This window comes from Parasteatoda tepidariorum, chromosome 11 (genome assembly GCF_982258835.1).
Source record: "Parasteatoda tepidariorum strain Cologne lab strain chromosome 11, Ptep-v5.0, whole genome shotgun sequence".
Classification (NCBI taxonomy): domain Eukaryota; kingdom Metazoa; phylum Arthropoda; class Arachnida; order Araneae; family Theridiidae; genus Parasteatoda; species Parasteatoda tepidariorum.
This window is the reverse complement of record NC_141765.1, coordinates 4,270,626-4,288,142: the sequence shown is the minus strand read 5'-3', so window position 1 is coordinate 4,288,142 and position 17,517 is coordinate 4,270,626. Positions and strand designations below refer to the sequence as shown.

General features: G+C 28.9%; 1 protein-coding gene across 2 annotated transcripts in view; it reads left to right on the top strand.

Moving 5' to 3' along the window:
- The window catches only part of LOC107445468 (elongation factor 1-beta), a 71,744-nt gene that overhangs the window by 11,819 nt on the left and 42,408 nt on the right, over window positions 1–17,517 (top strand). For both annotated transcript variants that reach the window (XM_087154968.1, XM_016059859.4), the window contains exon 2: window positions 8,946–9,103. In XM_087154968.1, coding sequence (XP_087011094.1) covers window positions 8,946–9,103 — 158 coding nt within the window. The remainder of the gene's footprint in view (window positions 1–8,945; window positions 9,104–17,517) is intronic.

Genomic DNA, 17,517 nt, shown 5'->3' with positions numbered 1-17,517 from the left:
GTTTTCACTACAGCGCGAGAACCTCACGTATTTTTTCTTTTCTCGCATTGAAAATGATTACCGCGAGAAATTCGCGCGTTCTATAAATCAATTTCTAAATTCGCAAATTTCTCGCATTTTGGAAAAAGCTTTGAATTACGCCATTTAGAAAAAAATGCGTTTCACTTTTCCTGGATCTTTCATTATTTTCAACATCTGCCCCATTATCTAGCTTCCCTATATACCAGTATTGTTCAGAACCTTTGCGAACAACAGAACACAACCACGGAACCCCTTTCAGAACACTTTTCTCTGCAACTACGTGTTTACCGTAGGTAAGGTTTCTTCATGTAAGACGATAAAATTTTTTATGCACATTATTAATAGAGTGCCCTAACTTCTCACGTTAATAATTTTTTATTGCTTGAAAAGAAAAAAATATGCGAGATTCTCGTGCTGTAGTGAAAATACTGCTATATATATATATATATATATATATATATATATATATATATATATATATATATATATATATATATATATATATATATATTACTGCATGTATAATCACTAAAAATAAAAATAAACTCATTAAATGCATAATTTTTATTTAGTTCAGAATATGTTGTCACAATCTTAATTATACGGAAAATTTGTGAATTACGTTGAATTTATTATTATGAAAAATTTATTGTGCAAAATTTATTATTGGTTAATAATTTTTTTCATTACAGATTAGAAACTCTTCGATACTATTCTGATATTTTGTAATTTAAACTGATATTATTTAATAAGTGGATGTAAAGGTTTCCTGTTAATCTGTTGCGTTAGGATAAAATTTTCATTATTTACTAAATTTCATTTGTCATATATTTTTTTTTAGAGATTTCTTCACAAGGTCTATGCATATAATAGCTAAAGAAAAAGGGGTCTCGACTCTGCTTTAAATATATATGAAATTAAGTAGACAAAAAAATATTTGAGCTGATTCAAATCATTCTTAGAAAGTACTGAATTTTTTTTTTATTTTTTAAATTAACAATTTCAGTAATTTTTATGATAATTTAAAGGTTTGTTGACATTTGTTTTAATTTTATAAAACTGTTACATATATCGCTACTTTTGATTATGCAATGAAGTATTATCATTAAAAATTTGTCAATATCATAAGTAACTTCACTTGCAATAAGATCCCAAGAAGGGAAAGTTAGTAATAAAAAGATTTTTTAATTTTCTAAAAAATAGTTAAACTTAAAGTTACACATACACATTTATACTAGATAGTTTGAATGATTAATTACTCTCAGCTAGAGTCTCGTCCGGAAAATAATCTGGTCACATTTTTTTCTAAATAATGTCATCAAAATTCATTTACAAATGCCTGATAAAAAATTTTATAGTTGATTTTTTTATTTATTTTTAAGAATTAGGTAGTAACAAAAATTAATAAAATATCTTGTAGTTTCACTGCACTACTTGTAACTTTGCCCATACATTGTTAAACTAGACACCGGATGCGATTAGACATTATTTAGAAAAAAATGTGACCAGACTATTTTCCGGACGAGACTTTAAATTTTTCCTGATGGGGGGGGGGGGGCTGGCCATGGCCGACAGGGGTGCAATTGCCCCCCTGACCCCCTACTGGAGCCGCCCTTGTTAAGTTACCAACGAAAAATAAAGATGAGAAACAGAATTAGAAAAGCCACAGTAACCAAGATTAAAAAAAAGGATGAAAAACAAGAAAAATCACAGTGGCAGAGATAAGCAAATCAGGATAAAATGCATTTCCACATGCTACAGAGAGGTGGGGAGGAGCTAAATATCACTAACAAGGGAATTAACATTCATATGAATAAAACAAGATTCCAGGGAATCAAGATGAGCTGATGTGGACTGAGATGGAAATAATTTTGACACTGTTGAAATTGAACTCATGCCTAAGATTCTAATAATATGTAGCAATTGATGATTTCTCGTATTCTTGATAACGGACATATCTATCGTGTTTCTTAAGTCTAAATTGAAAATCAATAGAGTATGATATAGTAATAGAGGGAGAAAAGAGTTTTTATGTATTTCTCTTACATGGAATGTTCTTTGCCACCAAGTCAAGGTAATTGTCTTGTGGTGTAACTACCACTACGAATATTAAACATCAATTCACTGGTATATAAGACATGCTAACTCGATTCAATCACGAGGTATAGTTCGTTCACCAGGAGTTGGCGCTTGGCTCCACCTCCTCGGACGCAGAGTTTATTTCAGCGGGGGGAAGTAAGAGAAAAGCATTTCCCCGCTTGAAATCGAGATAACCTCTAATGCGCGCAAAGCCTCCACACGGTGTTTTATAGGTAGTCCAATCAGACCACTATGAAGGCAAACCAGTTTACCAAAGATCCCTTTAGTAAAAAATCTAGTAAAAATAATAGAGTGTTAGCAAATATATGTCTAATTTTTTTTTTAATTTTTGAATATGATTAGTTTGTCTTATTTACTTGTCTACCACTACAGATTCAATTCTCAAATATATATGACAAACTCCTCTCTGTCACTTTTAAAATAGAATTTGGTTTCATGCTCTCTAACTGTTCACTTTTTAAACAGTCTGCACAGACTACTTATAAGATACCGTGTGGAGGCTAAACACAAACAGTGAATTCTTTTTCAGTCACTTACTTCGCTTTATCATCAGCTATTATACCTTTCGTTATTCTAGCTAACTTATGTTTAAAAACTTTTTCCTAGCAAAATATTTCAAAAAAGAGCAAACTATTCAATAAAAAGAGAGAAATATCAACAAGTTTATGAAATTAAATGCACAGGTTCAAAATATGCACATGAAGATCGCGAAATAAATATTTTTGTCATACGATCAAATAGCAGCAGCCTTGTTCACATCCTTCTCCCCAAAATAGCGAAATAGTATCATCCGATACCACGTGATGAAGGCGGAGTCAAGTGCCAACTCCAGGTGAACGAACTATACCTATTGACAGAAGAAGGTTGGTACAGTCGATAACTCCGCCCCCCACATTGGTGACCTCCGGACGTGATTTGTACACGCAGTAACGCCCACTTCGTTGGATGATCCGCATTGAACAATTGACTTGCTACTTGTGACTGCAACACAATCCCAGGGTGCGTACAGACTCCTTATACTCCTTAGAAACTCCTTGGAAATAAAAAAGTCTCCAAGGAGTACTTGGAACTACTTAGATTTCCAAATTAGTCCTTAGAAACTCCTTAGATTATTGCTTTGCATAGATGAACTTACGAAGTCCGCTGATGAATTTGCTGTCCAAGCTGGGAAACTAAATGATATGCAGTGGTGAAAGTGCTGCGCCAATTGTGGAAACATGCTCCAAATTGAAGTAGTTGGCTTAAATTGCTCCAAAAAGGATATTTTCTCCTGGGTATTGTGAAGTGACAATTTTGCGGCAACCAAGCTACTGCCATGTGGGTTGCTCTGGATTCAATGGGAAGGATTCTTGCACTTTCATGTGCAACTCTGCTTTATTTTGCAAGATATTCTCAATTTCAGGCTTCATTTTCCACTCTCTGAAATGGAACCGAAACTTCTCTCGAATTTTCGGGGACCAACTAAACATTGCCAAATTTTAATAGCAAGAGAAAATTTATCTTGTTAATTTCATAGTTATTGAAGTGCTATCAACTTTGTCAATGGCAAGCTAAGGGCCTTCTTGCGCTATTCTATTTATAGATTAGTACCATGATCTTTGAATTAATTTGAGGGACCATTCACTAAGTACATATTTTCATGTTGATCCTCAGAGCAGTCAAGAATCACAAAGCTTTATAACTTCAAAATTTCCATCTCCCCTTTATTCATTTAATTTAATAAAGATAAAAATTAATTGAGTTTCTTAAACGCAATTTTTTATATGAGGGACCATCCACTAATTGCATATTGTATTTAAACATTGATTTTACATAAGTGATTTTTTTTAAAGAATATTTTTCTGTTTTTTACTTATTGCATTTTATTATTGTATTATTACTTTCAAAATTTTCGGTGCACTTAATTTGTTCAACGAAAAAACTTAATGATATTTAGAGGCAAGCATGAAGAGAAGGGCTTTCAATATTTTAAATGCAGCAAAAAATCTTATGTTCTTCAGATTTGTCATTCAAAAATACTTTAATTCATCTCTTAATGATTTAAATATGATCTTTAATTTAAAACAATTGATATAAATTTTTTTTAATTATCTCAGATTTGTGAAATATTATGATTGCGGGGACAATATAATAATTTACTTCTGGCAAATTTTTTTTAGCTTCAATACTCATTGAATTTGCATTTAAAAATTATTTAATTATTTTTAATCATTTCATTAATGAAATACTGTACAAGGTAACCAATTTTAATAAAAATTTATTAGGGGCCATTCACTAATTTGCATTTGTAATAAAAATGTATTAAAGTTTTCTTAATTTGATTAATTCTTTACATATTTTTATGAATTCAGTATGATCAATATTAATCTTGTTAATGTTTTGTTGAATATGCTATTACCAATAACATTTATTGAAATTTTAAAGGAAAATACACTTCATAACCTTAAATAATAGTTAAATTAATTAGTCTTGAATTACCTTTTACAGAATTAAATAAAGTAATTATTAATTTAGAAAATAGTATGAGCCACGCTGTATTGAATTTATTAAAATTGCTTTTGTCAAAAGCTCTTTTTTTTAAAGAAATATTTTAGCTATATTAAATTAATTTTTAGGTCTTTTCCAAACTGAGACACCATTGATTCACTTGCTGTATGATGAAATGGTGTCTCTAGTTAAGGCATTGTTAGGGCGTTTCTTAAAGAGTTCTGCTTTTCTTAGTTTGTCAGGAAAGTACTTAAAATCATTGTATGTGGAAAACGCAGATATTTGGCAAAATTCAAATTTAATAGATGTTGGACTAGATACCACAAATGTGATGACATCCTTATCTTCAGAAATTTTTTTTATGTATTTAGGTGTCAGGTCTATGGCATGTGCAAAAAAGTTATTAAAAGCATTGCCTCTTTAAAATAGGTTACTGTTCCATCTTAAAGTGTTGCATCCTGTAATGAGAATGGAAGACACTTCTATTAAGGCATCTTTGTTACTAGATGAATGAACGAGGTTACATAGAAAACCAGAAGGTTATTCTTCTGACTGAAATGATTATGCACCAATTGATTTGTTTTGGAAAAGCTATTTTGTGAAGAAAGAAAATTTGAGAAATATCAAATATCCTCTTTTAGCAAAGCTTTTTAAATTTCTTTTGTGCATACCACATGGGAATGCCGATGTTGAAAGAAGTTTTAGTGTGATCAAAAAGCTACTTGACAATAGGGCAAGTTTAAATTCACACAGTATTAATGGTTTGAGACAAGTTGTGTCACATATCAACAAAATAGGGGGTTTAAATAACTTTAAAGTTGACAAAGATCTGATTACAGTGGCTCGTGCAGCATTTAAAAATTATTCTGCTCGATTAGAGGTTGAGGAAAAAGAAAGTGAAAAGAATGTGAAAACACTAAAACTGAGGAAAGCAGATTGAAAGCTGCTGAAATTGATTTGCAAAAAAAAAATTGAAGGCTTCTCAGGATCTCTTAGCCACAGCTAAAAAAATATTAAAGATGGGTTACATAATAAAGACATGTTGATTATAGAAAGCAAACAAATCCTCTTATCTGAGGAAAAGTCGAGGATAGCAGAATATTTAACAGCATTGGAAGATACCAAATAGAAACTTAATTTTTTAATGCAGGGACCTTCATAAAAATGGAAAAAAAATAAGACTTGTTATTAATGAACAAAATTGAAAATTCTTGTTTTAATTCTTTTTATTACATATGTTCCAAATCTTCGTTTCGCTGCTCCAAAATTGCTTTTTTGTTGCTCCAAAGCCATGTTTAGCCTTTTGTACCACTGAATATGACTTAGCTGTCAAAATCTAGCAGTTTAAAAAAACTTTTAAAAGAATAAAAATTGAATTGCAAGAGTTAGAAGAAGAAAAGTCACAGCAAATAATTTTACATGTTACAAGCAAACTTAATTGATTTGCTGTGATTTTTTTTTGGGGTATAAAATGCCTTAGATTTTCTTATGTATTCAAATTTAAAAATATAGATTGGTAGGTTTTTATGTCAATCCTTAACATCTGTACTTTAACAAGATTTATTAAAATATTTGAAATTGGAAAATGTATTTATGTGTCAAAGTGATAACTTAATTTATTTTTCTTGACGAAGTTTGACAAAGTCAAAATTTATTTCAAAAGGGATAGAAATTAAATTCAAAATGTACATTTTTGCAAGTTCCTTATAATAACTGCTTTTTAATTTTTTAAAAAAACTATCTTTTACACAAAGTTTTTAAATTTTTGATAAGTCCTTAAAATTTTGGACTCCTTGGATTTCTTCTTCTGATCTTTGTATGAACCCTGAATCCTCACGCTGTTGCTACTCAGTCACGTCTCGATTAAACACAGCTTCTGCCTGCATAACCTCGACTGTTAATGGCAACACAGGAGCGACTACGACTGTGAAGTTAATACACCTCTCACATTCAGCACTCTTTAAAACCCGGTGACTCCCCCCCCCCCGTCTTTCACAAGTACAGCAACTAGTGAGATCCGTTCATCGAATTCTGTCCCTGATAAAATTCTGGTGGGGGAGTATTGTCGCGTAACTACCACTACGAATATTAAACATCAATTCACTGGTATATAAGACATGCTAACTCGATTCAGTCATGAGGTACCTTTTGATAGATGAAGGTTGGCATGGTTGATAACTCCGCCCCCACAAATTTTACAATTTTATGGGCATAACTATTTCAAAGTTCGTTCAAAACGGGTCATGATATTTTTAGATAGAATACGTGGATGCAAAAAATTTACTTAAAACTTCATTTGCAAAACATTTAAATGATTCAAAAGCCAATTGATGTATATGAAAATAACATTTTATATCAAAATGTTCTTTAAATGTTTTGTTAAATGTGCATGAAATTTCAAATTTTTATTAACAAATAATTTTTGCATTATGAGAGTAAGAAGCGTAGAAATTTTTTGAAATAGCGGATACTGCTACAACTATTTTTCTTTATTACAGAAGTAATTTTTACGCTTACAATGTATGGTAAATTGCACCATACAGTACAAAATACATCGATAACAGAAAAAAAAAATTAGATTTAAATTTACATTAAAAGGAATCTGCACATTATGGTATCAATATTAGAGATTTTAGATTCTTAGAAACACACTTAAAAAAAAATTATGTGAGAAAAAAATTTAAAATATAAAATTCGTTTTAATTTAAATATTTTGAATTAATTTGTTTGAGCCCCCCTGTCGGGGGGGAGACTTTACGCAGAGTCTGGCGACATTCTTGTAACTTAACGTTTTATAATTCAAATCACTTTTGTTTCTTCTCATTCACATCTGGCAAGTCTTGAAAATTGGTGTCTATTTTTGGGCTCTTGAAACATGTTAACTGTTATTTCCTATTTATATACAGTGAAACCTCCGTTAAGCGGACATTCATTGGACCAAAAAATTTGTCCGTTTATGAGAGTTGTCCGTTTACGGGAAGGGTACCCTAATAACGAAATTTAACACCGTAAATTGTTTTTAGAATGTTCTCAAAAATGTAGAAACAATTAAATAATATCTACAAGGATACTGTAAATATCTACAAGAATATTTATTTAAACAATAAGAAAGATAAAAAAGAATCTATAAAGAAGTTTGATATAAATACATAATTCTGGATGTAGCTACAGATAAATAAATATAATTTTCCAATTAGCATAGATACTCAAGTTAGACATATGATACCAAATAGGAGCGTACTGTCCTCAGTCCGTTTCAATTATTAGGTTCACATCCCCTTACACCTACTTATCATTTAATAGGGAACATGGTTAATACCTTCTTGGAAAATAAACCTCCCATGATTCACAGAAAAAAAGTAATGCATACCTGTAAGTCATGAGGACCTATGGAGATGATTATTCACAATTGATCAATCAAGTGTATGAACAAATGTTTCATTTATATAAACACCTCAAAGATTATACTTCTGTTCTCTTTTTTTTTTTTACCCCAGTTGTGTTAAATACGGTCTTCAAATTGATAGGAAAATTAAAGAAATTTTCAATGGGGAAGAAGCATTGAGAAAAGTAATTTCAACTTGAGGGGTCTCATAACCTGTGTGGTTCAGATGAAAAGATCAAAAGATGCCGATGTCAGAATTATTTCAGGAGTGCAGTACCATTTTCTCTTCTTTCTTTACAAAGATAAGGCAAGGTGACAGGAAAAAGATTGATTTTTCGGTGGTGAAATAGCTTAACAATATTTTTAGTTATGGATAAGGCAAAAAGTTTTATTTAAATGCTTTAAAAATGGCGAAAAGTTGAATTTTTTTAGCTTGCAATTTATTTAGAAAGAGTAGTGTCCGGTTTGCAGAGATTAAAAACAACGTTTCAGGACCAAAATGACTGTCCGCGTCCGGTTACGGGAGTGTCCGCTTTGCGGTGAATGTAAGTAATGGTTTATTCATAGAAGATTCCCGGGGCATTAAAAATATGCCCGTATTGAGAGGTGTCCGTTTTGCAGGAGTGTCCATAACAGGAGGTTTCACTGTATTTTTGAAACAAATGAAGTTTTCTGTCTGATAATATCTTACAGCTTCAGTTTCTTGATCATTTAGTTAAATATCATATACTCAATGGATAACACTTATTCTTCTGTTTAAGATAGGTTCTGAAATATGTTACTCATCATAATTTGCATTTTATATAGTATTTGTCCAGTTTATTTATGGTTGAAATAAATTAAAAAAGTTGTTACTAATGAAATAGATCTCATGTTTGTATGTTAATAGTACTGCTTCAAAATGTTTTTGCTTTGTTATTAAATAAAATAAGCTTTTGTTTTTCTTTGTTAGGCTTAACATCTGTGCTGAAACATGAGACCATATGGATGGATGCACATAGGTATCAAGATGCTGAAAGACAGTACCAGGAATATTGTGCTAAACGTTCAAGCAGTGATGTGTCATCAGTAAAGTCCCATGTTAGGTCCCACCATGCGTCTCATGTTGAAGTAAACATTTGATGCTGTTTGAAATTAAATTATATTCAATTCTTTAGTTAATTTTAAATTCAATAAACTTTTTATTTAAAGTTTCAGATAATGAAATTTATTCTTTAATTTAAACTACCTATGCATAACAAAATGTATTGTTAAAAGGTTATCTTGTAGTGGATTGGCCAAATTGTGTCGTCGACTGAATTAGAGTTTTTGTTGCTTTTATAATTTTTTTATGAATCTCTTTAATTTAAAAAGAAATAGTTTAAAAGTTTTGAAAGATTTTGTTTAAAACTTTGTATGAAATATAAGTTTTATGAAATGATATATTTTTTTGACCTAGTTTTAGTAAATTCTTCAAAAGTTAATTGTTCAACTTTGTTATAGTTATTTGTTTAATTATTTTTCAGTTTCATATTAATTAGAAAATATTGAATTCATTCATTAGGTTTAATTTTATTCACTCAATATTAGGGAAATTTTATAAGCTTGAATAATTATTTAGAAAAAACGTTATTTTCACCAGATTTCTGCTTCTAGGCGAAATTTCACCATGCATAATTTTTAGGTACACTGGCCACTTCTAATCTCATTACATAATAAAATCACCCACTTTTTAAAATGAAATTTTCTAAATAACATAAATCATAAAAAAAATTTACTTGTCTGAGGGACCAGTAAGTGTTAATATGATAGACAATATCACTGATTCACTCGAAATTTAGCATTAAACATATTTTACAGTGCATAGAAATAAAGATGGAGCACTCTGCTGAATAACTTAATCTAGTGATGCAATTTTCGTGTTCTAAGCCTCAAACAGGGTTCCCATGGTCCTTAAAAGTCCTTAAAAAGTGTTTAATTTTTATTTTGGAAAATAAGGCCCCTTAAAAGTACTTAATTTTGGTTCAAGGTTTTTAAAAGTCCTTAATTTTTTAGCATCACTATGGTTGATAGCAACAATTTTTCTGTTGAATTTTTTAAAACAAAAAAGAGTTCTTTTATCACTTAGAATTAGACCATGCATCGAGGGTAAAGCATTTTAGAGAGACAAAAATTAATGTGTGTAGGGGGGGGGGTACAGACAAGGGAAGAAAACATGTTGTTTTATTAATATATTGGCTTTTTCCTTAATATATTCTGCCCTTTGCCTAGAATGATACTCTATGAGAACAGAGAAGCATTCTAAAAGAAAAGAATAGTGTGGACAAGGAAGAACTGCACATGGAAGAGAGTGTTTTTTTTGGGGGGGGGGGTGCAGTTTTTAGGACCCACACTAACTTTCAAAATTGACAGAATTCAGGAAATTCAGTTCTACTGGTTATGCATCTGCTTATAGGAATTAAGTAAAACGTTTAGAAAATCAAAAAGTATAGGAATTAAGTAAACACTAAGAAGTATCAGGGAAAATTTATTTTTTTAAAGGGAATCCATAATGAAAACTATTTCTTAAAATCTCGAATTAAATAAATTTGCATAATATTTCAATATGTAGTAAGTAACTGCAAATTTATAGAAAGCATAAAATTTTTTGAAATTCATGATAGTATTAAAAATTAAACAGATTTGTAAGAGACAGGGTTTGAAGAATCTTAGCCCACCTAGGTTTTTCATCAAGAACTTTGAGTTTATTGATGAAAGCCAAGTGTTTTTTCAGAAATACTTAATTTTTTTTCCTGAGTACTAAATAAGAAAGCATGAATTGCTTCTAACAAGAAAGTTAAATATTTGGTAACTATTTATAATTTGTTTTGTTGCAATGTAAATTTTTTTTTTTTTAAAGTTTTAGATTGTTGCGCTATTATTTTTATTTCTTAAGAATATGCAGATTTGCCTGGTAATTCTTTGGCGAGCCTGTTAATTAATGCGATTGTATCAGTGCTTACATTATTATAAAATTGTTTTTTTTTTTTTTTTTTAAGAAGGTAAATAATTTGCACTGTCACTGGTGGCGTATGCATATTCAATGATAGACATAAACAATCACTATTTTCTGAAGTCCTTAAATTTTCAAAAAAGTCCTTAATTTCTTCAAAAAAAAGGTCCTTAAAAGTGCTTAATTTTTCCTTTGTTGAAAGAGTGGGAACCCTGTCAAACCTTATTGGTTAGAGAGCTTGATCTTAAATATGAGAAATAGTTGGTATGGACTATATTTTAAGTTACAAAATTAGTTTTTTTTTTTACGCATTTGAATTCCAAACACATGGTGGGTGGATAGATGGGTAGTAACAAACTGGGAAATATGGTTCGATAGTTTGGTCAAGAGAGTGGCTAAAAGTTAAGACCCCTTACTGTTAATTTTACTTTTTGCATATTTTGCCAGATTTAAGAACTTGACTAGGTGAAATGAAAATTTTTTTGCACACCATTATAATTGCAGGGCTGCCATTGGAGACTAAAAAGGCGACTAAAACGACTATTTTAAAGCAATAGCTACTATGGCGACTATTTTAGTAGAAATATGAGTAATAACAACTAATTTGCAATGAGTTGCATAAAATCGGCGACTTTTTTAAGCCAATCAGCGACTATAATCAAGAATAGCTTCATGAGTTTCCCCCTTCCCCCACTTTTTTTGCCTCGCTTTCGTTTTATCCTAACTTTATTCTTCCTCACTGTTTGTTGTCAAAAGCAAGACAGACATGATTAACCAATCAGACTGATAGAATTTGAATTCGTACGACGTGAATGCTCCTGCTTCAGAAAGGTATTGTAATATCTCTGAGGGTTATGTTTTCCCCCCTCTTTTAATTTGAATAAAGTAGCAAAATTAAAAAAATTGTCTTTAATTACTCAAAATGTGTAGTTAATTTTTTTAGAGCGATTTATAATAGAAGAAAAGGTACATGGTGATATTCGTTTTGTCGAGTTGTGATCATAATTTTTTTGATAAGCATTAAATTTGGAAATGTATCGTTATGAAAAATAAACGAAATAAAATTGAAATGAATTAAATTGCACTACCTATTTCTTTTTTTTTTAAATGTCTAAAAGTGCTTAATTTTCCCTTTTCGAATATGAGATTTTTTTTCGTTACTATGTCGATTTTTGCTGCTTGTGCTACTTACAGAAGCGTGCTTTTGCAATCATAATTGTGCCTATATGATTTTCCTTTCATATTATTGTTCAAAATTATTTAAGTACTTTTAGAATGCAGATTTTGTTTATTATATGAATATGCTATATACAAATTTTTATTTTATAGTAAGGTTAAAAAAATTTATGTATGAGAGTAATTGTTATTTCTACTTCATTTTTTTATAATGCCTAAAGTTTTAGACCCTAGCTTTTTTTTTACAAATGTTTTTTCTTTAATTACAACCATTGTTTCTTATATGATATCTGAAGCTTTATGCCTCATAAAGAGTAAAACTAAAAATAGATATTTTTAAAATGTTTAAAAATTCTACAGCGGTTCCCTAATCATTCCTCTATCTATGTATTGTTGGCAAATCCACAAATAAATGTACATTTTTTATAAATATGAGTATCTAACTGCATATTATTTGAATTTTATACTATTAAAGCACAAATAATTAAAATTATGTTAGAGGAGGATATGATGTTAGCAACTATTTTATATATCTTGGAGACTATTTAGGAGACTTTTTTTCATATATGATGCAACTAAAGCAACTATTTTTCTTGTTTTCATCCAGTGGCAGCCCTGTAATCGTTTAGTCAAAAATAATCCATGCTAGAAATAATTTTTAATAATTATTTCTTATATCATTTTAAAGAATGTAATTTTAAATGGTAAAATACAAAATTTGAACACAAATAGTTGAACATTTTTAAAAAAATCTCAGACCATTAACATTAGTTTAATGGTAGTCTGAAAGGAGTTCTAATGGTCCCTGTCCAGTAGACCATCCATGATTTTGAACGCGCTTAATCTAAATCATTACAATATTATTAAAGCACGTTGAAATCATATTTTCATGAAATTATTATCACAATTTATTAATCAGTTTTTCTGGTCAGTTGGATAATTTAAAAGAATATTTTTTCTTGTTACAGTTACTCTTGGCATTAAAATTTTCCTTATCAGTATTATTATTTTTATTTGTATAAGAGTCAAAATCAAACCTCGCCTAGAGTAAACCTTGGTTATAAGAATATAATAAAGTTAAGTAAACTATAATCTCTATAAGTAGCATTAAAAACTGGAGTTATAATATAGTAGCATTAATAACTGAAGTTAATAACAGATAAAAGTCGAACAACTATAACTCCTGGTTTTATGAAATCATATTAAAAAAGAATTCAAAATCTTTTATTCTGATAAAATATTTTACCAATCAGACTAAGTAATGTATTGAGCATGTTTAAGAACTATATGAAGATATCAATGTAGTATTTTGGTTGATATAAAAAATAAGATCAATATTTGGCTACAGCTTGACCAAATACTTAGTTTTTTGGCTAAATCATTCTCTTCATTATGTCATTAGATTTCATGACTAATTTTATAACTTAAATTATAACACCACCAATTATTTAGCTTAATTATCTCTTAAACCATAAAATTGCATTTTAAGATCAAAAGTTAAATGGCTTGTGTCATTGTTTTTCTTTGCGCATTGTTGAGTTATTATTTTTTTTACCTTTTTTTTTTAAATACAGCATAACAAATTGATATGTCATATGAAAATCATTGATTTTATATTTTAATCGTCTCTTTTGCCTTAAAGCAAATCAAGTGAAGAAATGGATAGAAATATTGGGTGTTTCAAAAACATCAATTTTTGTGTTACTGTTTATAAATACGCTATGAAAAAATAGATGTGACGTTGTGGAAAAATAGATTTTCAATTAGATTTTCTTTTAAACCTCAAGACTTTACTAAAAAGTAAGGAATAAATCTAAAAGCTCCAAATATCTGAAAACCTCTAAACCTAAGTCAATTTCCAATTTATTTTTTTTTAAAAGCTTAAAACTATCCAAATAAATTATTTTTTAAAATTTTTTTGCCCTTATTACCAAATTTTCCCTATATAATAGTGAGCAAAACCTTTGTAACCTGTGCATAAACCCTCGTCTTGCTTGTATTAGTCATTTGTCTAGAATTATTAATAAATGCCATTAAGTTATGTATTATAATTTCTCTTAATTGGTAAAATATCGTTAAAAGCTAACCTAAACCTCTGACTATGTGAGAAAGCTAATACACGTTTTTGTAACTAGCTTTGTAAGCATGTATAACAAAATAAATTTGGAAGTGTTTAAATGAGTTTGACGTTAAGTTTCCTAATTGTATATATGTTCTTGTGTATTGATATTGTAAGAAAATATTTTAGCACACATCACTCTGTTTAATGTTAAATTAGTTACAAATTGTAACACATCTCAGTTATTAAATTTCTTTAGATATATGTGATATTTACTGAATAAAATTTTAGTTATTTAAAAGAAATTTAATTATATTTATCTTTGTTTTGATTGTTAACATAGGAAATCTATGAACATCCTGAATAACATGATATATATAAGAATGATAAAAGAAAAAGACTCATCCCCCTCTATATCACCTAAGTTGACCACTAAAGTAATGCACCACAAGTGGACTAGTGACACAGTTTTCACTGTATGCTTTTTGCTCTGTATTCACTAAATAATTGCTAAGATGCTGTTGATGTTCTATGCTGCGTCATAAAAATACATTATCAAAAAATGATTTGTAGTTAAAATACTTACAGATCAGTATATATATTATATATTGATCAGTAACTAAAACAATACAAATTGTAATAAAACATGGTCAGGACTGCCAACTTTCTATGTTTTTAGGAAAAATATCTAGTGGTAGCTAAGTTTATGTTTGACTGTATGATTCATGATTTTTTTTTTGTTAATTAGATTTAAAGATATTTTCCACATCACTACATGCAAATGATACAAAAGTTCGTATGAAATACCACTTTATTCTAGCTCTCTTGTGGTGAGACTTAAAAGTTGGTTCATGGATAGTTGGCAGCCTTGCGGTGTATATACACACTTGCTTTGAAAATAATATGAATTAAACTTACAATACATACAACTTGAATATAAAGTAAAATAATTATTACTTAATTCAGGAGTCAGAGTTGTCCATTTTTTTAAAAAATGTTTTACTTTTTCGTGTTGCCCTTATTTTTCATTTTTCATTACCTGAAACAAATAATCTGATAACTCATTGCAGGTGTAGTTATTAATTTTATTCTTTGACTCTTTTCGTATAATATCAACTAATGACTGTTGCCATAATATCATTTGTGAAAAAATATACTATAAAAAAAGCTGAAATAATTTTTCGACCAAAACTGTAAAAGGCCAAAATTTTACTAAACCTAGTAGCTCATGTTTTTTAACCATATAATTTTATTTTTGTACCAATTATAATTTATTAATTTTGCTGTCATTAAAAAAGAAAGAAGGAATTGGGTAATAAAACTATTAATATGCTAGAAGTACTTATAGAAAACTTTAAAACTTGTGTTAAAATTATTTTAAAAGAAATTTTTTTTTGTAAATTTCAAGATTTTTTTTGAAGTTCTAAATATTCTTTTTTTAAAAGAGGTGCTTTTTTGTTTGTGGTAATTTAAGAAATAAACAGCAGAAATGATTGTATTCTGGGATTTACATATCATTCTTCCGGGTCTAAAAACTAGAAGCAGGCATTTATTTCGCTAAAATCAAGAATATCACATCGTATCTCAAGACTATTGGTTTTCAGATTTCGGCGAATCAAAAACTTCTAATCCGACAAAATATTGAAACTTCCACTATATCCTGTTAACAAAACGCGTGATTCTTCCGCCAATTTGATTATTTTGATTTGGTGGATTCTTGTCATTTTGAATATTTGAAACTGCACTAATATGACGATTCTTATTTAGATGATTTTAATATCGAACATAGATTTTTGTATTTACCTGATTAAAAAAAACCTGTGTTGTGATTCGTATTCACTAAATTGAAAAATCTTGGTTATAATTCATGTGATTAAAAAATTGAACCTCTCAATTTGTATTAAAGTGATTTTAAAATCCAATATTGTTATTCAAAATCACACAGTTGTAATATCAAACATGAATTTTCGTATTGATACATGATTTAAAAGCTACGCAATGTGATTCGTATTTGCGCAATCTAAAAATTATGCATCTGTATTCTTATTTACTAGTTCTAAAAATTCGATATCGCGATTTGTCTTTTTGAAGTCCAACATCTGTATTCAAATTCACACAATTTTAAAATCCAATATTGTGATTCATATGCATGCAATTTTAAAATCCTATATTGCAATCTTATTCATGCAATTTTAAAATCCAATATTGTGATTCATGTGCATGCAATGTTAAAATCCAATATTGCAATCATATTCATGCAATTTTAAAATCCAATATTGCTATCATATTCATTCAATTTTAAAATCCAATATTGCTATCATATTCATTCAATTTTAAAACCCAGCATCTTGATTCTTGTAAGAAATAAGCTTTTTCTTGAATTAGTTACTATATAGGTGTGATATTCTTCATTAGTAGGTAATTTAATTATAAATGTTAGCTCAAAAAATTATATTAAGTATGAAATGTATAGTACATAAATTGTTACCTTAATATATATCTTTTGCACATAAAATTTTCAACTTTTTCCCTTTGTGTTTACAATCACCCCTGAAACAGGGTTACTTAAAAAATAAATGATTTAATTACAATAAACAATCAAAATAACTATTTAATAAACAATAAAATAAACAAACCTTAAACTAGATTTATAAAAAGTCAGGGAACTAGAAACTTTAAAAAATAATTCTCTTTCATGAAAAAAAAGGCCATCTTTTAGTAAGGCTAAAACGTATTTCATAATAAAATATAAGGAGGTTGAGATGTTTTATGGAGTTTTCTAGTTATTTTAATGACCATTACTATTATACAAATTATTTTTGAATTGCAATTTGGGTACTAATAAGTTACAATGACAGCAAGAAAAAGCAATTAGTGATCATTAAATTATAAAAATAACTTATTAATAATAAGAAGACTATTTAATTTTTTGTTTCCTTTGCCCATGGAGTGACTGGGTGTAAAAACGTCATTTCTGAAGTCTTTTGAAATGTGCTAACAGTATTAATGCATAAAATTTTCCCCAGCTACTGCACATTAACTTATCCAATACATTTAATGTAGTCCATTTTTTTGCCTACCATCTGTATATGTACATTGGTGTCCAAAAGTTAAACATTACTTTCCACATTTCCACATTGATGAATCATGCCTAACTTCAGGGCACCTTTGTATGTATTTAATATGAAACTTAGTATATTTAAATAATTAACAATTTCTATTTTGAAATTTTATTTATTTTATTAATAATACTAAATTTTAAAAGCTTATTGCTATTAATATTTTTATGTAACCTAATATGTATGTATATTCTTAAAT